The following is a 27,747-nucleotide window of genomic DNA, read 5'->3' as shown; positions in this document are numbered from 1 at the left end:
TGCATAGCAGAAACATAGCCAGTCTCCTTGGTAACAAAGCCTCTTCAGTGGGTTTCACTATATCATCTCAGGGCAAAATTTATTTTCTCCAGATCTTTGCTTAATTCTCTTCCTCAGCTCATGATTCCTGTGCTCCAGGAATTAGGTCTCAGCCCTAGCTGTGGTTCAGCCTCAGGAAGGAGGAGCCAGGGGGTGTAGAAACATATAAACACTTCCCTGAAAATATAATTTTTGAGTACAAAACATTCAGTATGGCTGAGGAACTGCCAGTTGGCAACACATATAGAGTCTGACAAAATGGATGCTCTACTTCACATTTATGAGTCTTCAGAAAAGAATACTACTCACCTACAACAGTGAACATATCTGAGATCATACTGGCTTTAATTTTTAGGTCCAGAGGTGCATCACTAACAGAATAAAGAAAGAAAAGAGCAATTGATAATTTTATAGGTTAAGAGAATAGCTGCCCTTAACAGCCCTCAATATAAAAGAGCTACCAAATGTCAGTGAGGAGCAACACTAAAGTACATCAAATCCATGGGGGGAAAAATCTGGGCAAAAATTCTAGACATAAAAGCCTGGTGTCAAGCTCATCCTCTGTAAGGCAGGCCCAGCTGTAAGGCGCTGACCCACTGACACTCAACCTTTTTATTCCAGAAGGTCTTGTTTGCACAGGGTCATGAACACTGCTGTATTATCACTGTGGATTTTAGAGGTTCAGATTTTTAATATGCTCTTTTATGAGCATGCCCATCTTCCAAATTATTTTTTACTGCTGTGATCATCAAATCACATTCACATGCAAGAAAAGGAACTTGGGCTATCTTTGTACTTTTTTAAGACTTCATTTTCCATTCTAAACTGACCTTCTTAAGATTGTGTGCTTGCAAATTAAAGCAAAAAAAAAAAAAAAAAACTGTAGCAAAGTACCACCAGACGATGCAGCAGGAACCCACATGGAAACAGAAACAAGAAAGCCTGAAAGCGTGGGGCCTCCCTGTGGTGATGATGAGATGCTGGCTTTGGGGTTGAGGTGTTCCCCCAGAAACCAGACTCCTCTAACCCCTTACCCTGGGGCTCTCTAATACTGTATGATGTGCATTGCCAGGAAATCTACAAAACACTGACTTAACCTAAGTGTAGGACAACATCTGAAGCATCTGTATTATCCAGCTCTACAGCTTATAATTGGGGTGAAGCCAAACTCCCATCCAACCAAGTAGTCAGTCTGTCTTTATTTGATTACTTGGCATTTTGCCAACATTTTTCATTGTTAAAAATGCAGCAGCTGGGTGGTCTCTGGCATAAATCTCTAGGGTTTTCTAGCTGTTTAGAGAAGCATATAACTAACAGAAACTCTGGTTGTAGCCACAGATAGAAGCAGAGTCTTCTCTGGTATTGGAAAATAAGTTTCTTTCCTTCTTCTAAACAACAGGTTAAAAATAATTTTTTAAAACGTCTGAAGATTTTAGACTTTAATCTTGGATAGATAACACCAGGACATGGACAGCGTAAAAGGACCAGATATTATTTACACACTCCTAGGCCCAGCTCTATACCTTTATGATATGTGTGGGTTAGAGCATGTATAAACTTTCGGTAACAAAGAAAATATATCTCGTGTATTTCTTTACCCTTAGCTGAACACCTAAAAGCTTAAAAAAAGTGTGAGAGGGAATGCAGTGGAGATAAAAATGAAAGAAGCATCCCTAGAAGCCCAATAAGACAGTAAACAGAGACTGCAAATTGACTAGTAAGACAGAGGTCCATGGTTGCGATACGGACTCTGATAATATACCACAAATCCCCCAAATTTAGAAATTCTAATCATCTCAATCTAATAAAGAAGGGGGGAAAAAAAATCTCCTAGTGCCAAGAGAAATGACCAAAAAAAAAGTGTTTTAGTGTCGCTTATTGAAGGTTTGTCCTTTGCTAGTTGGTGGAACAGACTACTTACCAGGCCAAAGAAGGAGAGAGATTCACTTCCAACAACCATGGCTTCAGGGTAGAATCTATGAGCACGTCAAAGCCATAAAGTTCTAGAAACACAACATAACACAATACACAAAATCATTTTCCATGTCACAACCAAACAAAGATCTGGAAGTCAATCCAGTCAACTTCCATCAATGGCCTAGAAACTTGCTGAGTATCCAGAGACAGTAGATGCAGAAAACTTTCAAATCCAAGAGAAATTAATCAAGTTCTAGAGATAATAATGCTCCATGGTTTCTATTATCCACTCGACATTTCTGAGTTCTATACAGAAAGTTACCTGACTCTAAAAGTTAGCAAGCATGATTCTGGTGCTGTGCAGAAGGCTAAAAAAATGTCAGGAAAAGGAATGCAGCAAGTGCATCTAATATCAATGCTGCTGGGCTTGTTTTGGGTTGTTCTTCTCCACCACACTCTGAAAACAGGAAAATCTACTGAAGGCATCTCTCTAGGATCTTCCCATCACACTTTTTTAAACCAAGACCTTGCTTTCACAACCTAGGTCAAAAAAAAACAAAAAAGCACACACACACACAAAAGGCAGAAATCTATTTGTTCTTTCCCCTCTAAGGTTCCAATTCCCCTTTGAAGATAGAAAATAAAATATACCAGCCCAACATAGAAAGACAGAAGAGAAAGGAGGGGGCTAATGGCAGCCAAGCAGGACTACGACAGGTCACAAGAAGGGAAGGAGCCAAGGATCAAATTTCCTTTGCTAATTCTTGTCCCTTAAGTCCCCAACTGTTACAAAGCCAGAACCAGGAGCTGGCTCTTCTCCCAGAATGCAGGGATGAGAGGCTAACTTGGAACCTTAGCTGGCAACCTTTACTCTCGTTATCATCATTAACGAGGCCCTCTCCACAGTCCTCCTCAGTATACACACATCGAATGCATCAGACTTTCCAAAGTCCCACTCATTCTCCAACATCCCACTCTGTGTCCCTCAAATAAACTGTTTGCACACACCTTCTCTGCAAGAGAAAAGACTAGCTTCCTGACAATTCGACCAGAGGTCACAGGCCACACAGCTCACACCCACGGAATACAACCAGGTATTTTCCAGAAATTCATTTTGAGGCAGATTTCTTTACTTCAAGAACTTCTCCATTTCTCAATCCTCTCAGACACACAGAAGAACAAATGGGAATTTCTAAAAAGATGATGCCAAAGACTCCTTCTGGAACATGGAAGTGTGGTGCAATGGGAATCCAGGGACCCAGGCCCTCCTCACCACCCTGCCCTTCACTCCCTATGGAGCCTGAGAGGATCATCTCTCTCCCTCATATTTATTAGCACACTCTGGCTTCCCTTATCCTCTATCAATCACCATTTGTCGATATCTGTATGCTCAGTTAATGTATAAACAGAATTCCTACTTATGCAACATAGATTCAGGTAGATATGCATTTTTAAATTCTCTCTCAGGAAAAGTTTTTCAGGAAGGAGTTGGTTTCCATAGTACTTATTTAGGATTCCATTTAATTTACAAAAATAATCACAAATTATAAGAGAGTCTGAGACAGGATTCACCCTCATGTAACTACACCAAAATCATATATTATCAAAACTTTAAAGGTGTAAAGAAAAGGAAGCTCCTTTACCTATCTTTTTTTTTTTGGTAGCATACTCGTAGCTTTTATGGCCAGTACATTCTTCTGACTATTTTATCCAATCCTCAATCATTTAATAGAATATTCCCCCTTTAATTTGAGAAAAATCTTTCTGTGATACAGCACTAGTAAAGGCATTTAAGAGGAAAAAACTACAAAAACTACAAATCCATGTTAACATTACACAAGCAGAGAAAAGTACAATAGGAGTCTGATTCAAGAAAAACCTTCTCTTCAGTTTTTGAAAGCTGAAGCACAGGATTCAACTATTTCATAAACTGGTAAAATTAATAATAATAATAGCTTAAGGAACAGGACAAGAATAATGACTGATGCACATATCGATCAGATTTGCAGAATCAGCCACAAATGAACACAAATTGAACTCAGAAAAACAAGCAGTAAGACCCGTCATTTAAACACCTCACAATAAGCAGCCGACATATTTACTTAACTCTCTCTCAAATTTAGAGGCAAAGTCCAAGACTCTCAGTTGAAAGGCTGAGAAACCAGTAATGTGGAAAGTAAGAGAAAAGAAAAAAAAACAAAAAACCCAAAGAGAGACAACAGCCTTTATCAGTTCCGTCCAGTTGCTCAGTTTGTCCGACTCTCTGCGACCCCGTGGACTGCAGCACTCCAGGCTTCCCTGTCCATCGCCAACTCAGGTGAATAAAGTCCACCAGGGCCAAATGATCTCAGAATCAACTCTGAACCTAACCAACATCTGTACACACAGATGTACAGATGTGTGCCAGCATCGTAGCACACTGCAAAGCCCAGGTCACCTGAGAGGCTGGAACTGGAGGAGAGGACCGGGGTGACAAAGAGAGCACTCGTATCAGGCTTATCTCTTACAACGATCAACTCGGCTTAATCAAAACCATTTGGTTACTTGGCAGGCTACAAGAGTCCTTAGAGCAAATCTTTTAACTTAGGCTTAGTCTTTTCTCTGGACATTACAGATTTTAAAAGGTAAAAAGCATCAATAAGTTGCACGGAGAATATTAAACTTCCTCACCTTTCGATGTATGTTTTAGCAGCAGTGTCTACAATTTCAAAAATTCAGTTATCCATGATGACATACACCAGTGCTCCTGTCATTAAAAGGTGCAGGCAAACTAGGCTTCTCCAGTTCTGAGAGCTAACTTTCTTGGTTCCTCTGTGTTGTCTCCATCGTGACCGAAAAACAAGTATCTTCAAAGGACTGTTGCTACCACCTTACTCAACAATGTTTCCCCAAGAAAATTTTCCTTGGAGAGATACAGTTCCTTCAACCCCAGCCAAAACAAAACAAACTTGCAAATCTAACTGGTGCATGGTAAGAAGCAGCCTGACTCCAGATCACATTTTACATCAGCGCCCTTATCCCCCTGTTTCTTCCAAGCAGTTTCTTAGAAAGCAATCTGCACTTAGCCGCATTCGTTTCTTAATGCCTGTTGACTCTCCCGCCCAGAGCAATTTGCTTCTGTTGCCATTCTTTAATAACCGACTGTTCTCGCTATGATCCCAAAGACTGCCTTGCTGCTTTCAGCCCAAGCACCTGAAAACTGCTGACCACCCCTTACTTATTGGAACTTTCCTCGCCCTTGGTTCCAGGACACTGCTCTCGTCTGACTGTTCTTTCTCTCTGTCTTTCGTCCCTTCTCTTCTGCCCAGCTAGTTACTGGTAGGTTTGCTCAGGGTAGCATCCTCAGGTCTCTTCCCTTCTAAGTTCTAGGTCTTCTTGGCTGCTCTCATGTATTCTCATATCTGCAATTAATATTATGATGATGACATTCCAATCTCTGTCTTTAGTCAGGTGTCTCCCGGACAACAAATCCGTAAATCCAAATGCCATCCAGACAACTTCACTAGGATATCCCACAGGTACTCGACGCTCAACGAAACATAGCTCGATATCTTCTCCCAAAACTTTGTTTGGCTTCCCACTGTTCTTCACCTTGGAAAACCCCACACACTAGTCACCTGTGCTAGAGACACTGTTCACCACCTGCCAAATACAACACATTATCATATCTCTTTCTCTGTTTCTCTTTAGTCTATTTTCTATATTCCCCTTTGAGGTAAAATTTACATATTTAATGAAATGGACAGATCTTAAGTGTGCTATCTGATGAGTCTTGATACATCCATAAAACCCACATTCGTATCAACACACAGAACACTTCCATCACCCCAGAAAGATCCCTCATTCCCCTTCCTGGTAAATACCCTGCTCCCTGTCACCACACCACCAGAAACTATTATTCTTATTTGTTATACCAGGGATCAGTTTTGCCTATTCTGGAGTCTCATACAAATGGATGCATACAGGATACACTCTTTTGAGTCTGACTTTTCTCATTTAGTATGCTTTTGAGGTTCATCCATCTATCATTATTTCTTATTTGAAGACAGGTTTACTGAGGTGTAATTTACACACAATAAAGTTCACCCTTCTGAATTATAGTTTGATGAATTTTGACAAATGTATGGTTACTCACCATCACCAACATGTAGAACAATTCTATCACAAATGTTCCCTTTGTCCCTTTGCAGTCAATGCTCTCTCCCGGTCCACTGGCAATCATGATCTGATTTCTGCCTTTTCCAAAAGTCAAATAAACGGAATCACAAAGTACGTGGCCTTCTGAGAGTGGCTTCTTTCACTTAGCACTGGGCGTGTGAGATTTATCTACATCATCACACATGTCAATACTGTAATTCATTCCTTTTACTGCTCAGTAGTATTCCATTTTATAGACCACAATTTGTTTATCTATTCAACGGCTGATAGACATCTGGGCTGCTTCCAATTTTTGGCGATTATAAATAAAACTGCTACGCACATTCGTGTAAAGCTATTTGCATGAACATATGGTTTCGTTTTTCTTGGGTAGATACCTAGGAATGGGAGTGCTGGGTCATGTGGCTAAGTGTATACTGTCACTGTGTTCCTCCTACTGCCCATCATTTCCCTAGCACTAGTCTCTCCCTATTGTAGTCTATTCTCCACATGGCCATCAGAATTATGTTCTAAGACACAAATCTAACAGTCAGATGGAAAGACAGGCAGTGAATTGGCCCAGCAACAGACTCTAATGTCAGGCTGGTTCCTGGAGGACTATAGTCATTTCATGGGGCTTTCTGGGCGGCTCAGCAGTAAAGAATCCATCTACAGTGCAGGAGGATCCAGGAGACACTGGTTCAATCCCTGCGTTGGGAAGATCCCCTGGAGGACGGCATGGCAACCCACTCGAGTATTCTTGCCTGGAGAATCCCAAGGACAAAGGAGCCTGGCGGGCTACAGTCCACAGGGTCGCAAAGAATCGAACATGACTGAAGCGACTGAACTACAACACAATAATGTTATACAGTATTCCCTCTGTTATAATTCTGTCATACAAAGCTATAGGTCAAGTCATAATAAAAGTTAAAGGAAAAATAGTAATCCTGTTTTTCCACTGCTCAAAAAACTCCATAGCTGTCTATTGTCTACAGGATGAATTTATACATGCCAGTGCTTTATAAGGAGCAGGAAATGGCAACCCACTCCAATATTCTTGCCAGGATAATGCCATGGACAGAGAAGCCTGGAGGGCTACAGTCCATGGGGTCGCAAAGAGTCGGACAGGACTGAGTGACCGAGCGCAGTGCTTCACAAAGGGGCCCTAAACTACTTCTACAACCTTGTCTCTCACCACCTAATCCAACTCAGGCTACATCTAGTCACACTGAACTTTTCATTTCAAAACATGCCACTTCCTGTCCTGACACTGCATTTTGCATGTCATATTCCCTCTGCTAGGGATGGCCTTCTCTGGCTCCCCGAGGCATAGAGCTGGTAACTCCTTGGATATTCCAAGGGCACCTGAGTCACTCTACTACTTGCCCTGAAATGTGTGATTTCATTTCTGCTTATCTCCACCACTTGAGGGCAGAGGTCATGTCTCATTCACTGCTCTATATCAAACAGCCTGTACTATACAAAGCACACAGGAAGCAATCAAGAAATAATGATTTAAAAAAAAGAAGAAAAAAAATTTTTTTAATGTAAAACACTACAATTTTTGAGAAAGACAAAATAATTTGCAGCTACTTCCTAAAAATAACCCTAACCAGAAGACTTAATACTCATAATAAAGTCACCAATTACAAAGAAATAGGAGAAATTCTAATTAAGATTTTTACATATTAAGGAGAAATTTAATAAAAAGAGGCATAGAATGGGAGGAGGAAAAAAAAGATTTAACAGAGAAAATAACAGTGCATCCAAGTCCTAAGAAGATTACTAAACATGTCATACCATTAGTTCTGGAAATCAACCTACTAACACTCCCCAGAAAAAAAGTCCTAGCTGAAGTTGTAATCTTTGAAATTGCAAAGTGCTGACATTAGCCAGTGCTCGCTGTCAGTCAAATGCTATTGTATAATGGAAATTCTTTTCACCTTGCTTTGGATTGGAATTAAAAATCTAAGAAGGAAGACTCTATCTGGGGTCCAGCAGGAAAATTTGGGGAAAAAAAAAAACATACGAAAATCCCACAGAAAAATGAACTAAATAAAAGAAAAAGCCCAGAGCCAATTTGTTACCTAGTCCAATAAATCAACATGGTATCTGGCTACCATATGTAAAGGTGGACTTGAAGGGAGTATCTAGAAGGTGGTGTAGTGGTAAAGAATCTGCCTGCCAATGTAGGAGATGCAAGAGATGCAGGTTTGATCCCTGGGTTGGGAAGATCCCCTGGAGTAGGAAATGGTAGGCCATTCCAGTATTCTTGCCTGGAAAATTCCATGGACAAAGAAGCCTGGTGGGCAACAGTCCACAAGGTCACAAACAGCTGGACGCGACTGAGCACGCACGCACGTACACACGCACTGCTGATTAGAACAGAAAGAGGCCTTTTTTAGGCCTGATCTGCTAAAAAGGATGATATCATTTTTCCTGAGATCTCGTTACAGGAGAGCAGAGGGAGAATCCAGGATATGAGGCGTGCCAAAAATGGCTGGACGCACCAGAACTTGTATTTATGTGGGTGGAGAGTGAGCCAGAGAGACCTGGCTTTCAAACTTGGCTTTGCCATTTATTAACAGCATGACCTGGGACAAATTATTTAACCTCTCTGAATCTTTTTTCCTTGTCTATAAAACATGAGTAATAAATACCAACAAAACTGTTATGAGGACTAAAGGAAATAGCCAACGAAGTGTGCCTGACAAACAGTAGGTACTTTCTTTTAAGTTCCTTCTACAGTAAACTTCCCTTCCCATCTAAACAGAAGCATTCAATTAGCCAGAAAAGAAAATTATCTCAAAAAGTGAACTGTTTGATGACTTTCATTATTTTTTTTATTGGTCAAGTAGTTTACATTATAAAATGTATGCTGCCCACTGTCAGTCCTTCAGCAAATATTTATGAACAGCCCTACTTTAAGAATGTCAGCTTAGGGGTTTCCCTGGTAGTCCAGTGGTTAAAAAAATCTGCCTTGCAATGCAGGGGACATGGGTTTGATCCCTGGTCCGGGAAGATTCCACATGCCGCAGAGTAACTTAAGTCTGTGAGTCACAACTACTGAGCCTGCCCATCTAGAGCCTATGCTCATCAACAAGAGAAGCCCACCCACTGCAACTAGAGAAAGCCCAAGCAGCAATGAAGACCCAGTGCAGCCAAAAAATAAATAAATTTTGGAAAAGAAAAAAAAAAGAACGTCAGCATAATTACCCTGTGAAATAGTCTTAAACAATATCAATAAAAGGCCAAACCAGCATACATTCCACAAAATAGGGTATATTGAACATGGCGGTGGTGGTTTAGTCGCTAAGTCATGTCTGACTCTTGTGATACCATGGATTGTAGCCTGCCAGCTTCCTCTGTCCATGGGATTCTCCAGGAGAGAATACTGCAGTGGGTTGCCATTTCCTTCTCCAGAGGATCTTCCCCACTCAGGAACTGAACTCAGGTCTCCTGCATTGCAGGCAGATTCTTTACCGACTGAGCTATGAGGGAAGTCCTTATATTGAGCACAGTTAGTCCTGAACAAGGAAATCACCAGTCTCTGACCTAAATGAGGCCAGTCTGATCAATTTCACAAGTGGCAGAACAGCTGGTTCATACGCTCTTGGGCTAGAGAGGACCGGGGTCATAGCTTGTTACTTCAGCCATCCTCATACACACAGATGAAACCACTGTCAGCAGCAGCATCTTTAAAGGATAGCTAACATCCTGTTGTTCTTGGCTGCTTTTCTCCAACTGCTCAAAAAAAAATTAAAAAAAAAAAAGCTGTTCTCATAGCCAGTTATCTCACATTGCCAATTTCCTAAGCATATTTAAAGGGTTGTTGTTTGTAGCATATATTTCACATGGTACCACATTTTCAAAATCTTAAATGCAGCAAATATTAAGACTGTCAAAAGTTTGTTTTATTGGGAGAGGCATCAAAAATCCTATTGACCATTAGCCCTATGACCAAGATGACTTGATTGCCAAAACTCCTCTTCTGACCCCTTTTCTCTTAAGCTGTCTCTTTCATTTGAGTTCTCCAATTCACTAGCTCCAGGGGGAAGGGACTTAATTTCTCAGGGCCCCAATTTCTTTATTCAGACTAATTATTCTCTGAGGTCCTTTCCAGATGTACAAATTTATTAAAAGGCACCAAGTGGCTAAGTTTCTGGGAGCTTATGAAGGTTCCTAGGTCTACTTTTAAATACTATTAACACAATGCAGGTATTTGTGTATGTTGTCTCATGTAAAATTTGGTTTGATTAAACCACCACCTTATCATCTACACCTTGAACACAGCAGGAACTGAGAAAAGTTACCAGCATAAGAAAACAAAGGAACGGGAATATTGAAGATACCTGGAAACATTGTTGGACACTACAGTCATAGGCCAGAGACACTTAGATACTAATGGAGTGCTCTTGGCAAGGAATCACATAATGCGGAAGGGCAGAAACAACCACCCAAAGAATATAGTGAACCCCATCACCCGACTATTGGCTTCCTCTAAAACACCAATGCCCTGTTCAAGCCAAATTCTTCTGGGAAGCTCTCAATTCCTGTTTACTCTAAAACAAATGAAAAAGAGAAGGAGAAAAAAAAAAACCAGATTATTCCTTGTAACTTAAACCCCAGGGGAGGTTGGGAACCAGTGGGAGGCAAAGAGATTCACACAAATACACACACGTATACAAAATCACTTCTGATGGGGGGAGGTTAATAAGGCACACAAAATCCCAGGGCTGACAGGAAGTGGAATTAGAACCACAAAAGCCAAGAAGACAGTCAACAGTTTAAAAAACTCCAGATGCACCCAGTTTATTAAAACTGAACACAAGCAGGGAGCCAGGAAGGAGACCCATGGCTGATGAAATAGTCTTACAGGGTATTTCACTGAGTCAGAGAAAGTCACTGCTCATTTCTCATCAGAACTTCTAATGCCATTAAAATCAAGAAATTCTTAAGCTTCCAAAAGGCAATCAGGTAATGAAATAAAATAGAAAACATTCAGAAGAGCTTTTGATGATTTCTAGAACCAAGATTTTCACAATAAGAGCTACTAGAAATTTACTCTTATAGAAAAGCCACATAGATATGGAAAAGAAATACTTATTTTTTTAATCTAATAAGGTGTTTGCAGTTGGAATTATATTTCCCATGCCCCCTCCTGAAAAAGAATGCAATAATTTCTAGGAGCTCTAAGTCCTGACTACATCAGATCCATTGGGCCACCACAAGGCAATTAAAGCAAAGAACCAATCATTCATTCAACAAACATTTTCCAGACATCCTCCAATAGCAAAAAAATGCTGCTGTGCACAAAAGGAGCAACAGCAAGGGAGACATTATTGCCATCTTCAGGGAGACAGACACATAAAGGAGAAGCAGAGGACATGAAGGGGCTCCTGAAGACTGAACAGAAGACTGGGGTCAGGGAGGCTAATTGTGGTGGGAAGACTTAGGAAAACATCACCAAAGAAGTGATACTTGACTTCATCTTGAAAGAAGTCAGGTAAAGTAACAAGAGAAAGATATTTCATCTTTCATCATCTTTCATCATTCATTTCATCTTTTGTCATCTTTCAGGTAAAGTAACAGGAGAAAGATATTTCCGGCATAGGATAAAAGCAGGTGCAAGGCAGAGGGTGAGGAGAGGAGCCACAAAGGCCAGGGAGAGGGTAAAAGATTTGGTTCAGCAGAAGCGGAGACGGAGGGGAAGGGGAGACATGGGGACTACTAAGATGCTAAGCTCGGCAGCTACTGATAGGAAGAGAACACAGAGGAACACATACAGAGCAGCATGAGCAGGGAGGGCGCTTGGCTGGGCCAGGATTTCTGGAGGGAGCACGTCAAGTCGAGTCTCAAGATACAAACAGGAGTGTGCAGGGCCAACAGGAGGGGCATCTTCTAGCTGGACAGTGGCACTTACGCAGAGGCCCAAGGGAACGGAGTACGCGGGGACCCCATTGGCTTCTGAGGTGTAAGCGGGGAAATGATACTCCAGAAAAGTCGGCTGGAGTCAGATCCTTAGAGACTTCAAAGCCCTACTAAGTTTCTATTCGTAAGTTAGGTCTGCTGCTGCTGCTAAGTCGCTTCAGTCGTGTCCGACTCTGTGCGACCCCATAGACGGCAGCCCACCAGGCTCCCCCGTTCCTGGGATTCTCCAGGCAAGAACACTGGACTGGGTCGCCATTTCCTTCTCCAATGCATGAAAGTGAAAAGTGAAAGTGAAGTCGCTCAGTCATGTCTGACTCTTAGCAACCCCAAGGACTGCAGCCCACCAGGCTCCTCTGTCCATGGGATTTTCCAGGCAAGAGTACTGAAGTGGGCTGCCATTGTCTAGGGAGCCGCTAAAGGATTTTAGGAGACACGAACATATTTGCATTTTAAAAGAGATACACAGACATCGTAACCTCTTCTTTTCCTATATAATTTTAGGTCCTAGTTTATCCACCATCTTCTATTCAGAGTCTCAATTTGTATTCCCTTTGTTGAATGCCCCTCAAGTACAGACTGCTATGATAATCTAATATTAAAGAGATCAAGAATTATAATGCCTAATTATAAAAATAACAAAAAAACATTTTTATGGAGTACATTAAGGGCTGATAAGTGCCAAGTGCTTGGCACATGTCATCTCATTCGATCTCAGGGTATTCTCAGAAGGTAGGTACCCTCATTATTGCCGTTTTACAGTCGAGGAAACAGGATTAGAGTAATTTGCTGAAAATCAGGAGTGTAGATGAGTCTCAAACTCAGTCTGTCAGGCTCTAACACGCGTGTTCTTTAGTTGTCTGGTATCCTGCCTCTGGAGCAAGCTGGGGCTCTCACAGTCTTACTACTGTATTCCTTTAATTATCCGCCCCATCAATGAGCCTCCTGTGTTTGACTAACGCAGCCTGCCACCTGCTGAAAGTCTGTGTGACTGCACAGACACTCGTACCAGCCTTCACCAAGGAGTCACAGCCGCACAGACAGCAAATGGGTGCAGGCACCCGCAGTGCCACAGTCACAGCTAGAGGGTCAGTGGGCAGCAGGCTCCCCGTCTGGCAGTTGTGAACTGCTTCCTGCTCCTTCTCTGTGCAATCGGGGAATTAAGGGTGGGAGGGGAGGGGTGGAGGAGGAGAAAGGGAAGAAAGAAGAGGTGGGGTGGGGTGGGGTGGGGGGGAACTCACTAGAAAGAAGACTGAAACAAAGAGGAGGAGTCATTGGAAAATGGGAGAAAGTACATACTGGTACCAGCCAGAGCTTCTTGGAACAGTTCCCAGTCTGGCTGCCAAAGAGCTCTGGAATATATTTGTTAGAGCTGGATTCCTGTACAGTCCGTTGCAGACTTTTTCTGATTGCACTCTGACAAAGAGACCCACACTCTTAGTTCCAATCCCCGCTTCCCACACAGAAAGCTGGTTAGTCCTCAGGGGACCTCCAACTAAGCTCGCCACTGGCCTCTTCATATGCTACGTGAGTTTAGAAAAGAAACAAAAGTCCACCACATACCTTTGAGTCCTGTAGAATCACTAAGCCTCTCTACCCAGGATCCCATCCCAACTTCCCGAGCCCCTTTTCACAAAATACGTTAAGCTTCTTGAGTCTTCTTACCAAAACAACTGCTCCGATGAGGAACAAAGGTTTTACAGGCTGTGGCAATAGCTAGTTCAGCAGAGATTATAGTCTTAATGATCAGGTCCTCTACATGGGCCATCAGTGCTACAGAGGAAAAAAAAAAAAAACAAAACACTATAATGCATGGATTAGGACTGGATTCCAGAACACAGTATAATTATAAAAGCACACGTGCTCATTCAAAGAAGTCTTCACGTGGCATGTGAATGGTGCTCCATGTGAATGGTGCTCCAGGACAAGGCATGTATGTGAACAGAGGGATGCAGGCAGGAATGGAGGTCCTGGGGGAGGCACTCAAGTGGCCTCCAACGACAAGAGACAGACTGGAAAAGGAGCCTTCCCCTCTTCTTATTCTCCTCCTCGCGCCCTGCCCTTTGTGGACTGAACCAGGCCTGCAGGCACAGGTTCTCATTCTGCTCAAGGCTCAGTGATAGTGTCCACTTTGATTCAGAGCCCTTGTACTCAAACTTGACCCCGTCCATTCACTAATTCAACAACATGAATGAGAGAGACTGCCTGAGGAAAATCTGAACTCAGGGCCAATGCAGAGGTAGGACAATTTGTTATATCAATCTAAAAAGCTGACTGTAGTTTAGTGAGAGCACTTTGATAGTCAAGAAGGACAAACTCACTAAAGACTAAGGAAAAAGTTGTCTTCCAAACTAGAAACAAGAAAAGGGATTTGGGGAGCCACGATAAGTAAGCCCGTTGTTCTCTGTCTTGTAAAGGGCAGGAAAAATTAGCACTAAGAACCATGATCCCATTAGACATCTCAGCGACACTTTCAGAAGTAGAGAGAAAGACTCCTGGTAAGAGGCAATAGTGCCGTGACGCAAGAAGCGAAGTCAGGAAGGAACAGGCCCGGCACTCACCAGTTGTGTCTCTGCCTTCTTGTTTCAGATACCGGAGCATAGCACTCATGCTCCACTTGTTCCCATAATCCTCCACTTCCGGGTCATCACAGCTAAAACAGATTCATGGATCAAGGTCACAGAGGCAACTAGGCCTGCCTCTAGAAATAAGAGTTTCCAAATAGTCTTTAGAAAAATCTTCCCTTTGCTGACTTCCATTCACCCATTTTTTTTTTCTTGGTGCTTTTTTGTCATATCTGCCTTTGTACCAGTTTCTTTTATCGAAATGAAAATGCATATATTAACAGCTCACCTTAATGAAGGAGGTTGGGGAAAAAGAAGGCAAAATCCTCCTTAACTAAACATGATGCATCATGAATGAGTAGAACAAATTTGCGACTGTGAACAAATTTAAGAATGGTCACAATGCATTGATAGACTGAAATGGTTTGGGATACTAACTGGCCTTTGAGGTAAATGTCACACGTGCCCACAAAACCACCTCTAATGCCATTTTCAGACCAGAACTGAGTCTCTTGGCTAGTGAGCTAATCTTGTGTAGCATTTTAATGAGCTAACCCTGAACAGAACCGTGTTGGCATCTGAAGCAAGCTCCCTTCTGTCAAGTGGTAGACATGGCTTTTTTGGGGATACCTTTTGAGGTATCACCCAAGGGAGAACTCTCCAGGGCGACACCTGAAGCAATGAAGTACACCACTATTACAGCCACAAACAGGGTACATTCCCAGACTGCTGGAAGGGTTTTGCAATCTGAAACCTGTATTTTACAGCTGCCCCCTTATTCCCCACCACCAGCCCTCAACCTACCAGTTGCATCTTTGCCCATCTTCCAAAGTCCAGGATACTGTACCTTCCACCAATTCCAAACACCGGTCACAGGACACTCAATGAAATCTATACAGCTCTGGCAACTATGCCATCACTTCCAGATTCCTTTCTTTCTTTCCTTGGACCTTCTAGGGACCTATTTTTAGTCTCAGTAGAAAGTAACTGTTTGGGTTTCTTTTTTATTTTTCCACTTTCTGGCAAAATTATCAGGATGAAAGAAAACAGAGCAGAAAGAATATTTCCACACAGCTGGGCTGGTACTCTGTTCCACTGAATCTTTTTCTGAGATGGCCTCATTTCTTTTCTTATTTAATTTATTCCTAACATTTTTCCCCTGATCATAAAAATGTTTTAGAAAAACTTAGGAAATACATAAAAGCACAGAGAAGACGACAGATATCCTCCACCCATAATCCCATCCATTATAGTTAAGGACTATTCACATTTTAAAATCTATCCTTCTAGTTTTCTTCTCTCCCCCACACTCCCTCAAGGGGGAAAAAAATCAGCTTTAGTTATCCTATGTATTCAAAAAAGAAGTGAAATTGCGTGCACTGTATAGTAACCTGCTTCTTCCCCCAGACAATGTACAGGGATGAATATTCTTGTCTCTGAACCTGTGTGCATGCCCTTTGTTATTTCTTAAGGTTAAGTTCCTAGAAATACAATTGCTGGGTCAAAGGGCACAGTATTTTTGAAGCTTTTGATACATTTTGCCAAGTGCTGAAATGACCTAACTTCTTGACTTCTAAAAAGTTCCATATGCCTAGAAAATTCCCACCCCTAAGTCAAGTGAGGGAACTTAACAATGAGGAAGACAAAACTTGGGAAGGCAGGCATATTTTGGTGGAGAAACAGGACACTGTGGCTGGGCAATCAATAGAGAAGCCATAGCAGGTGAGCCTCAAAACTACACGAAACAACTCTAACAGCTCTACTCTAAGTCACAAGTATATAAAAGTCAAGTTTTCCTCCAGTGCACTTCAGCATCTGCCTCTGAGGCTGACCTCCCTGGCTCCTAGCTCAGGCACAGTCAGTACCTAACATAGTCTCCACTCTTCTTATTCACACTGTAATTGGTCAGGTGCATGAACTGGTTCCGAATGTTCTTGGCTCCTTGGTCATATCGCACAGTTGCAAACCTGATAAAAGAGACAGAGGTTAAATATCACAATAGGGTTTCAATAAAACATAGGGTCAATGAGATATTAATAAAGAGAGGGTGGCATCTGCTCAAACCCTGAGTGCTTATTAAGTGCCAACTCCCGCGCTAAGTGTTTCATGTATAACATCACATTTAATTCAACCATTAAAGCGATTCTTTGAAGTAGGGACTGGTATGTCTAATTTTTTTGATATGAACATTAAAATATGACTTGGAAGATTAAGTAACTTGCCCCAAATCACACTGACTCCAAAATCCATGTTCTTAACCATGGATGTTTTCTGATATAAAATCTTAGTCTGATAGGAAGGATTAAAATGAAAACAAATTTATTCACAATCAGGGAAACTGTATAGGATGCTACAGATGAGGGCACATTAGCTGGTCAAGAAACACTTGAGTGTCTATACAATAGTACCTGGTACTAAGGCATTCTTTGGAAAACATTATGCCAAAAGGAAAAAAAGGACACATAATAATATATAGACTTAGAACTCAGAGCCACAGGAAAAAAAACAAACTGATCTATAAAATTAAGAAAATAATGGCAGCATTAATAGCATACAAAGGCTAGGTCTACAGAATGGCATAAATGTAAGCATAGAGTGGATTAATTCCTGAATTTGGAATGAAGGCAAAAAGAGGGATTAAACACGGAGTCCACTGAAAACAGAGCAGCAATCCGATATTCTGGACTGTTGTCAAAAGAAGACTGAAGTATAAAATATATGTGCCTCTGAAGGAAGTAGCCAAGGAGAGAGAAAACTTTCCAGTGATGCTCAACATCAACAAAAGGACACTCGAGTTGAATGGTTATGGTAAATATATCGTTCCCTGTTTACATACCACTCTAACCATATCACCCCCTTCACTAAAGCAGTTGTCCCAAGAGGCACAGCCAAGCGTGTGAAAAAAAATCCTGGAAGGCCACAAGTTTATTTTCATATGATTTGCAAATTATTTACATGTGCTTACTCAGACTATGAAGTCAACATGAATTTTTACCACATTAAAGGGCAACATTTAAAATTTCTCCTTTCCTCTATTTCTTCTCACTCACCCACTATCTCTGTTCCTTAATTCCCCATACTGGAAATATACAAGAGCCAAAAAAGAAGAGTGGAAAAAGGACAAACCCTCAAAACTAAAATAAACAAACATGAGGCCAGGAAGAAGGATGTGGACAAAGAGAAAATGTTGACCAGGCATGCACAGCTAAGGGACAAGAGTTTGACTGTGTGAGAAGGACTTCAGATTTTCCAGAAACTTCCGGTAGTTATCACTTAACTTCAGCCACGTCATTCTATGGTGAGTAAACCTTACCTATATATCCCCGCCTTTCTTCTTCAGAGATTCTTCAATGAAGAGGGAACCAGTCATTCTCTGAATTCTTGTGCAATGTGAGGGGGGCCCATGCAGGCCCTGCAGAGGCAGCCTGCCTCAACCAGACATTACCTCACAGAGACATACCTCCTGCCATCTCTCCCCCAAAATAATGATTTAGAAGGAGGAAAAAAAGTTCTGCTTCAGAGAAAGAGGTTTTTCACCTCTTCTAAATTCAAGTATCTGATCTAATTTGGTCAACAATGTGAAAAGATTGGCAAAGGCCTGGCAGTCAACCGTAAACTGGTACCCAACATATCTGTCGTCCCTACACTCCTTTTTTCAGTAGGACTACATCTCTAAAAAAAAAAAAAAAAAAAAAGTTTTCTTCTTCCTAGTCTTCCTTTTTGCTGGAGCATTTATGTTCTAAAACTCAGCAAGGACAAGATTATTTATGTTACAGTTCTACAGAGCATAAGCAGAAGTAAGAATAAGAGAAAACAAAAACGAAAAACCTGAACCCAGTGGAAGTTACCCAAAAGGGCCAAAGTGCTACTTTGTTTATTTCCGTCAGCAGAACAAGGAAAGGAGAAGACCATGGAGAGGAAAGGCAGGCGCACGTGACCTCTGTCCTCCCGTCCCAGGAGGTTCTTAGGGTCCTCACTGAAGCAGGATGGAACAGACCCTATTCATCTCTGATAACCACTTTCCCACATTTTCTTCTTATTTCTAGACCAAAGGTCCTACTAACTTCAGATCTGGCCTACTAACCAAGTTCTGATCAACCTACACAGATTGTTTTTTGTTTTAAAACTTGAATAACTTGGCCATCATTTAAAATTGAGACCTTTCTTCCTCAAGTCCAGTGGCAGGCAGGGCCCACGTGAGGAAGATGGTGGACAGGACGGGAAGGCAGCCCAGAGGCAATACAAGGAGGAGGTTATCTAAGCAGGGTGGTGGCCCGACAGGGGTCAAAGTTCACTCAAGGAGGGCATCTGAATGGAGTGGTAACAGGAAGGTTGGAGATTGGCTACATATGAGGGAACTGAGTAAATACGTGTGTTGAAGATAACAGAAGTCAGATTCCTCGCTGTTGGAAAAAAAGGCAAAAAATATGGAAAGGGGAAAAATGAGCACGAATCCGGTAGTTTTGAGGTAAAATTGGAGGTGTTCACCTGAACTCTTGCTTTTCAATACAGAGATATACAAAAAAAATAAAGATGTAAATGTCTATGTATTTGTACACGTAGGTATATCTATACACATATTTCCTAGGTCTGTGCATTGCACGAACCTAAGAGTAGACATAGCTGAGAACTATGAGCATATCTAGCACCTGTATCTGGATTTCCAAATACTATCCTCCATTAAGGGGCTTCTCAGATGGCTCAGTCGGAGAAGGCAATGGCACCCCACTCCAGTACTCTTGCCTGGAAAATCCCATGGATGGAGGACCCTGGTAGGCTGCAGTCCATGGGGTCGCTGAGGGTCGGACACGACTGAGCGACTTCACTTTTACTTTTCACTTTCATGAATCAGAGAAGGAAATGGCAACCCACTGCAGTGTTCTTGCCTGGAGAATCCCAGGGACAGGGGAGCCTGATGGGCTGCCATCTTTGGGGTCGCACAGAGTCGGATATGACTGAAGTGACTTAGCAGCAGCAGCAGCAGCAGATGGTTCAGTGGTAAAGAATCTGCCTGCTGATGCAGGAGTCGTAGTTAGACATGACTGGGTAGGGAAGACCCCGTGGAGGAGGAAAATAGCAACCCACTCCAATATTCGTGCAAGGATAATCCCATGGATAGAGGCCCCAGGTGGGCTACAGTACATGGGGTCTCAAAGAGTCAGACATGACTGAGCATGCACACACCTGATCCTCCATTAAAAGCAATCATTGCTCCTTGGAGATAATGGTTGACTCAGGGCTGGGCAGAGAAAGAAGATGAGCCTGAAATATCTTGTGCTTAAAGAATGAAGGGACACGTCAAAAGAACACCAAAGTCAGCTTACAGGAGCTCCCACTGGCCAAATCTGTGGCAATTTCAGCATCAGAATAAATCAAGAGAGTAAAGGATTATAACCCATTAAGTAACATAGGAATCCTTAAGTCCACATTGGTGTATATAAACAAATGAATACATGAATGGGATGGAGAGAAAACTCTTTCTGGGGCTAAAATGCCAAATAATAAAAGTAAAAGTATGATGGGATTAGAAATTCATCACTGGACAACCATCATAGTAATCATTCATTCAAGCAAGAAACATCAATGAATATTAAAATTGGGTGAAAATGTGATGAGGAATGACATCCTACATGGTCTCAAAGTATCTCTTCATAAGATAATAATGTGTATCAATTACAGGGGGAAAACAAAGCAATTTTACAGTGGTGAAATCTGCCAGATGTTGTCCTAAGTGTCAAACACCACTAAATAATTGTCATATACCATCAGATTTAATGTGTGAGAACATGGCATCACTTCTGTGACATTCTGGCCAAAAATATATAAGCTGAGTCTAATTATGAAAAAATAACAGACAAACCCAAATTGAAGGCCATTCTACAAAAAAATCTTCAAAAATGCTAGTCATGAAAGTCAAGGAAAGGCAGAGTAAACATTCCAGATCAAAAAAGACTAAAGGGACGTGATAGCTAAATATAATGTGTGATCCAGAATTTGGACCCTTGTATTATAAAGAAAACTATCAGGACAGTTGGCCAAATTTGAATGAGGTTCTCAGACGAAAGGGAAAAGGCAGTCCTTCATACTATTTTTACAGTTTTTCTATAACATCAAAATGGCTTCAAAATTAAAAGTCTAAAAACTTTTATCAACAAAAATAAGTTTCTCTTATTTTTAATAATTAATAATAAAATCTAGATTTTTTTCAGCCTCCCTTAAAACAGCCAGAAGATTTGGCAATACCACCTGTTCTAGTCCATTCAGGCTGCCATAACAAAATACCATAAACTGTGAAGCTTATAAACAACAGAAATTTATTTCCATTGGCTGGAAGTCCAGGGTCCAGATGCAGGCAGACAGAGAGCACCTTCCTGTTGTATCCTCACAAGGTGGAAGGGGTAAAGAATCTCTCCAGGACCTTTTTCATAAAAGGGCACTAATCATATTCGTGAGGGCTTCACCCTCATGGCCTAATCCACCCAAAGCCCCCACCTCCTAATACCTTGCAGGGGAGGGGTTAGGATTTCAACATATGAACTTGGGAGATCACATTCAGACCGTAGTACCAGCATTACTGCACATCAGTTACTTACTGCCAACGAACAAACAGTAAAGGCCCTTCGGGTGGGACATGTGATCTACCGTTCTCCAGTCTCCAACCAGCCAACTTACTCAGTGAATGTCCTTGTAAGCATTCTGGTTTGTGACTTGTGATTTAGATTCTTACATATCAAACTTCACTCTATTTAGGTCTGAAAGCTTCAACAAGTTTCTTTACTAGAATTAAACTACCCTACTAGATAGGCTTCCCTGGTGGCTCAGAATCCTCCTGGCAATGCAGGAGTCATAGGAGACGCAGGTTTGATCCCTGAGTTCGGAAGATCCCCTGGAGAAGGAAATGGCAACCCACTCCAGGATTCTTGCTTGGGAAATCCCATGGACAGAGGAGCCTGGCAAAGAGTTGGACATGGCTTAGCAAATAAACAACAACTTTATAAATACTTCTCTCCTAACACATACTGAAATTTACATCATGAATTAAGTCTTGAACCTCCCTCTTAATGAAATCAAGATTTAGGAACAGTTCTCAAGACAGAACCTGGAGAAGGAAATGGCAACCCCACTCCAGTATTCTTGCCTGCAGAATCCCATGGACAGAGAGAGGAGCCTTGCAGGCTACAGTCCATGGGGCCGCAAGAGTCAGATATGACTTAGCAACTAAACCACCACCTCAAGACAGAATTCCATAGCCTTGACCTTTAAACCAAAATAAAGAAAGAGTAGAAAACAAAAAGGGAGGCAGTGGGGTAGGGGGATGTCTGCTTTCTTTGCCAAATCTGAAACCCTGGTACTATTTCACAACCTACAGATGAAGAGAGAACTATATGCCCTTTTCTCTTTTTTTTACTTTGTGACACTAAAACATATATAATCTTTATTCTGACAATGCATTCTTAAATCAAAAACATTTCCTTTTTGCTTTCTAATGTTTCTCAGTAAGAATCAAGACAATGATAATAATTTGTCTCAAACTCCTGAGTGTGAATGTGAAGGAAAGGGTTTCGGCGTTAGACATATAGCAGGTACCTGATGAGCACTAACTAAAGCTACACTTGGAGTTGCTCCTTTGGGAACTTGACCAACATGGGACTCAAACAGGAAAAGAAATCAGAGTTAGTGGGGTCTTTTGCAAACTCTCTTCCCTCATTCAAAAACTACTTTGTTCTTCTATGAATATGACACCGTAGTCAGAGTCACAGGGAATCCAGATGGAGGACAGTTAAAACCGCACCCCCGACCCCGCTTTGATAGCTACATATTCTAACAAACATTCACCACCACTGCACAAAGTAAGAGGAGGCCAGCTCTCAGGAGACCCTGGCTGTGGCACACGTGTTATCTTTCAGCAGGTGGAACCCGTTCAGAGCCAGAAAGGCCTGGAGGATGAAGAGACGGCACCTCGGGCAGTCTTGCCAGAAGCCACTGGGTTTCATCCCGGCCTGACCCAGAAAAATCTCATGGAAGAGAACGAGAGGCCCACCAGCTCTCTGATCTGCTGTCAACCAGCTGCGGCCGGAGACTGCCAAAGTGCTGCGATGACTAGGCAGCGCCCTGCGGAGCCGTCTGGGAGGGGATTACCAGCCTGATCCTCTGCTCTTCGGAGCCAGAAATGACTCAAACTTCACAAACAGCCGGGGCCTGCCAGGGAGGGTGACAATGAGCGCTGGAGAGGGTTTTCTCCCCCTGGTTGGTGTCTCTCCCCCCCTCTCACTGCGGTGGCAGATTCTGGACAGTGTGCAGCCTGTGAGGTAATCTGAATTCCTTGGCAACCGGCAAGTACCTGAATTCTTTCAAAACCACAGGAATCCAGCAGAGAAAAGGTAAATATCCCAGCGGAGCCAGTGTTAATTAGCAAGGAAGGCTACTGAAGAAGGAACTGGGGGTGGGGGAGGAAGGGAGAGGCATCTCAAATGCTTTGGGATCTTTTCTCAATTTCCACTGAACAATATGGCCGAGGAAGAAGAGGGGCGGTCCCCGACTTGGGCCTTGTCAGGGTCCCCTCCTCCCAGGCCAGAGCGTGAGTGGAACTTTCCTGGTTCCCTGGATGGACACTTTCATTTCCCCCCAGTGGCCAGCGCTACCTATCTTTGGGTCACCGGATAGCACATTTGGTTTTCAACTCAATTTGGTTTTAAGGTTTTTTTTTTTCCCCCTAACTTTTTATTTTTCCTGTTTCAGTGAAAATTTGGCTATTAGTTTTGTCTCCAAAAGGGCCTCGTCCAATCATTTAGACCACATACTGGATCCACCTAAAACTGTAAAATCCAGGACAAAGGCTTTTTGGATTCCACCTCTGACAGGAAAAAGAACCTACAGCATTTCGGTAGAGAACTGCACCCCTCTCTGGAAACTTGAGTGTCCCCTGCTGGTGCAAAACAGCAACACACACGTCAAACTCACAACTAGGACGGGGCAAAATGCTGGACTCAGATACCACTAACACAGTTTTTTTTTAAAGTCTCAATAATTGGCTCACATATAAGAAAATGATGAGAGTTTTTCTACTTCCTATGTAAACAAAGCAAGGACAAATCAAATGATTTACCTAGAAAGAACCTACTTTGGGTCTTTTTCTTCAGCAAATTTAAGAATGTAAAGAATTTACACAAAATTCTTTTTTCACAGAACTGTCTTGCAAAAAGAACTTAATCTTTCTGTCACTTAAACATGAATTTTGAGGCCCCAAATGGAAGTGATAAGGGATAAAATCATTCTTTTCTAAAGAAGGAAACCAATTACATTGCCACTGGTTCTGTCTCTTTAGGAAAGATTATGGTTTTTCTTGCTGAGCCTCAAAGTAAAATGGTCTAGTGATCTCATCCCGAACTGATTATCTTCAGTAATGTCTATTTAAAACACACGTGACCCAAGATTACTAGAGGCTGCAGAGCTGGAGATGCTGTAGACTATTGTTGAATGTAATGACACAGTCAAACGGCTTCTGAGGATTAAAAAGCAACAGATGAATGCCAAGATACACAGTGGTTAAGACACAGGGACTTAGGCACATGGAAGCTATTGTGCAGAGCATATGCACCCTCCCAGGACTAATAGCCTATCATAATGAACCATTGTAAGGATTTCACATTCACCTAAGGCGATGGCACCCCTCTCCAGTACTCTTGCCTGGCAAATCCCATGGACGGAGGAGCCTGGGGGGCTGCAGTCCATAGAGTCGCGAAGAGTCGGATACGACGGAGCGACTTCCCTTTCACTTTTCACTTTCACGCATTGGAGAGGGAAATGGCAACCCACTCCAGTGTTCTTGCCTGGAGAATCCCAGGGACGGGGGAGCCTGGTGGGCTGCCGTCTATGGGGTCGCACAGAGTCTGACACAACTGAAGTGACTTAGCACCAGTAGCAGCAGCATACTTTCAGGTAAAATAAGCCAAAGCCTTGAAAATTCATATTTTTTTTTTGTTCAATTTAATCCAAATTTTTACAAAGTTGTTTTCCAAATTATTCTGAGGAAGAGCGTCCACTTTTTAAATATACATATATATACTCAGTTCCAGCTGGAGGCAAGAGACAAGAGTTACTCAGGTCAGTGGTTTCTGACTTCCAACGCACACCCAACAGCCAAAGCACTTGCATGTCTGTAGTAAACTCTATAATAAATATCAGTACTGCTCTCATTTCATATCCGAATGACTGAGGCTTAAAACGACACCAAATTTTACCAATAGAGAGGGTGTTAATATTGTGGGTGAAATACCTTTGGAATAATATGCAAAACACAGCGCGATGAGATCCTGGAGAAACAGTGAGCATAACCTTGAGGCCTTCTCCCCATTCAAGAAGCCCAGTCTAGACTAGATATTCAGTGCTGCTCCTCACGCTCTATGTGATTCCTCCCCCAACTACCAAAGAACAAGAATGTCAGAACACGAAGATTGTTTTGTGTGGCCACGGGTGTCTACCCAGGTCATCTCATCCTAATTCTGCAACAAGCACAGTAAATGACATTTAATAGAAATATGATGATGGACAGTCACAGCTGGTTTAAAATTTACAAATATAGGCTCTCATGAACCCTCTTAAAAAAAAAAAAAAAAAAAAGAGGTCCAGTTTAGTACATTACCATACATCAAATAGATGGCCAATGGGAATTCTCAGTATGACTCAGGAACTCAAGCTGGGGCTCTGTAACAACCTACAAGGGTGAGATGGGGAGGGAGGCGGGAGGTAGGCGCAGGAGGGAGCGGACATGTGTATACCTATGGCTGATTCATGCTGATGTTTGGCAGAAACTCACACAGGACTATAAAGCAATTATCCTTCAATTAAAAGTAAATAAATTTTAAAAATAAAAGGAGTCCAGTTTAGAACTTACAATTGCAGGAGGAAAGACAGCTAGGGAGTTTGGGACGGACATATACATGCGACTGTATTTAAAGTGAATAACCAACAGGGACCTACTATAGGACACGAAACTCTGCTCAACATTAGGTGACAGCCTGGATGGGAGGTGAGTTCAGGGGAGAATGAGTTCCTTTGCTGTTCACCTGCAATTATCACAACGTTGTTAAACAGCTATGCTGCTGCTGCTGCTGAGTCACTTCAGTCGTGTCCGACTCTGTGCGACCCCACAGACGGCAGCCCACCAGGCTCCCCCGTCCCTGTCATTCTCCAGGCAAGAACACTGGAGTGGCTTGCCATTTCCTTCTCCAATGCAGGAAAGTGAAAAGTGAAAGTGAAGTCGCTCAGTCGTGTCTGACCCTCAGCGACCCCATGGACTACAGCCTACCAGGCTCCTCCATCCATGGGATTTTCCAGGCAAGAGTACTGGAGTGGGGTGTTGAACAGCTTTACTCCAATACAAAATAAAAAGTTAAAAAAAAAAAAAAAGAAGTCCAGTTTATGGCAGGACATAATCAGTTCCTGAGAAGGGTACAGGAGACAAGTTGAATGAGGATGAGTGGAGGTGAAGAAGCTCATGACACACACAGGAGGGAAGCTCAGACATCTCAGATTACAAAAGGGACCCTCAGCACTTTATACACCTGAGCAGAAGTCAGGGGCCCATTTCACTGTCTTCTCATTCTAGGTAATATACTCAGCTTTTATCCCTATACATCAGAATCTGAGAGCATAAGTGTCTCAAAACACTACAGAAAACTTTTCCAGGAAAATATGATTAGAGTTAGTAGTTTGTGCCCAGATACCTGGTTCAGCCCTTTATCTAAACACTGAGAAATGTTTTCGTTTTTCTCCCCCTCAATTTTCAAGGAACCAGAGATCAGAACTAGGGTGCTTCAGTGGCCATCAGTGTTCCCAGGATTTAAACTCAAAAATCTTAGTAAAGAATATGACCGGGCTTATAAATGCTGTCAGTGCCACCTAGAGGTAAAGGGAAGACATGGCTCAAGCAGTTAGAATCCAGTTGAGTGTTCTCGCCCTCGGACCCTAGTCACAGGATGTATCAAAAACGTCTAAGTCTAAAAAATAATTAAAATATGATTCTAAAAGAACAGTTACCAGAATATAATAATATATGTCAAAACACCAATAATTATATGGATAGCCTTCTTTTATTCATGGTATTTCTCATCTTTGAAGTACATTTTCTAAAACACAGAAATACGTATAGGCCATGCTTTTTACAGATGCAAACCACCTCCTAAAGTACTACACTATATAAGGAACTTCAGAGCAAGCTACTTGGGGAAAAAAAAGTATATATATATATATCGGAGAAGGCGATGGCACCCCACTCCAGTACTCTTGCCTGGAAAATCCCATGGATGTAGAAGCCTGGTAGGCTGCAGTCCATTGGGTCACTAAGAGTTGGACACGACTGAGCGATTTCACTTTCAGTTTTCACTTTCATGCACTGGAGAAGGAAATGGCAAGCCACTCCAGTGTTCTTGCCTGGAGAATCCCAGGGACGGGGGAGTTTGGTGGGCTGCCATCTACGGGGTCACACAGAGTCGGACACAACTGAAGCGACTTAGCTTTTATATATATATATATATATATATATATATATATATGAAAAGAACACAAACACACCAAATTTATCCTTATTTTAAACGATTTAAGGGGTCTAAAATAACACTGTCAGCTGTAAAATTTTATGGATACAGGAAGTGAAACTTCAAATTAAGTTGAACTTTATTTTGTAAGTCACACTACCTTAAAACCTACAAAGTACCTCAAGAAAAACAAAAATATATGTGTGTGTGTGTGTGTGTATAAAATCCCTAAAAATATATTAAAGACTTGTAAATTAAAAAAAAAAAAAAAGTGGCTAATGCCCCTCTCTTAAATACAAGAGGTCATGAAACAGCTCAAGCCTTCAGCTCTGGAGTCAGATCCAGGGGTTTAAATGCCCTCTCCACTGTCAACCAGTTGGAGACGTCAGGGAAGTGACTTCAAGTTTCCTTAACTCTCTAAGCCTCAGTTCCTTCAGCTACAAAATTACCTCAACTTTAAGGTTGTTGTGAGCATTACAATAAATGTCCGGTATATAACAGCTATATACATGTGGGATTTTTTTTTTCCTTTCTAGAACATTTGTGAAGCATAGTGGCCCGAGAATTTTCCTACCTTATCACCGCTGCATGAGAGCACAATATGATCCTGGATCCCAGCTGGGAAA

At 42.0% G+C, this 27,747-nt stretch overlaps 1 protein-coding gene across 12 annotated transcripts in view; it reads right to left on the bottom strand.

Moving 5' to 3' along the window:
• Positions 1 to 27,747, bottom strand: part of TTLL5 (tubulin tyrosine ligase like 5) — a 317,814-nt gene that overhangs the window by 250,128 nt on the left and 39,939 nt on the right. For all 12 annotated transcript variants that reach the window (XM_019969275.2, XM_019969274.2, XM_019969282.2 and 9 more), the window contains exons 10-14: positions 16,451 to 16,552; positions 14,583 to 14,674; positions 13,687 to 13,794; positions 1,961 to 2,042; positions 349 to 410 (exon numbers count right to left, since the gene is read on the bottom strand). In XM_019969275.2, coding sequence (XP_019824834.2) covers positions 349 to 410; positions 1,961 to 2,042; positions 13,687 to 13,794; positions 14,583 to 14,674; positions 16,451 to 16,552 — 446 coding nt within the window. The remainder of the gene's footprint in view (positions 1 to 348; positions 411 to 1,960; positions 2,043 to 13,686; positions 13,795 to 14,582; positions 14,675 to 16,450; positions 16,553 to 27,747) is intronic.

Source organism: Bos indicus, chromosome 10, assembly GCF_029378745.1.
Source record: "Bos indicus isolate NIAB-ARS_2022 breed Sahiwal x Tharparkar chromosome 10, NIAB-ARS_B.indTharparkar_mat_pri_1.0, whole genome shotgun sequence".
In the NCBI taxonomy this organism is placed as follows: Eukaryota; Metazoa; Chordata; class Mammalia; order Artiodactyla; family Bovidae; genus Bos; species Bos indicus.
The sequence above is the reverse complement of the archived record's forward strand: the minus strand, read 5'-3'. Positions and strand labels throughout refer to the sequence as shown.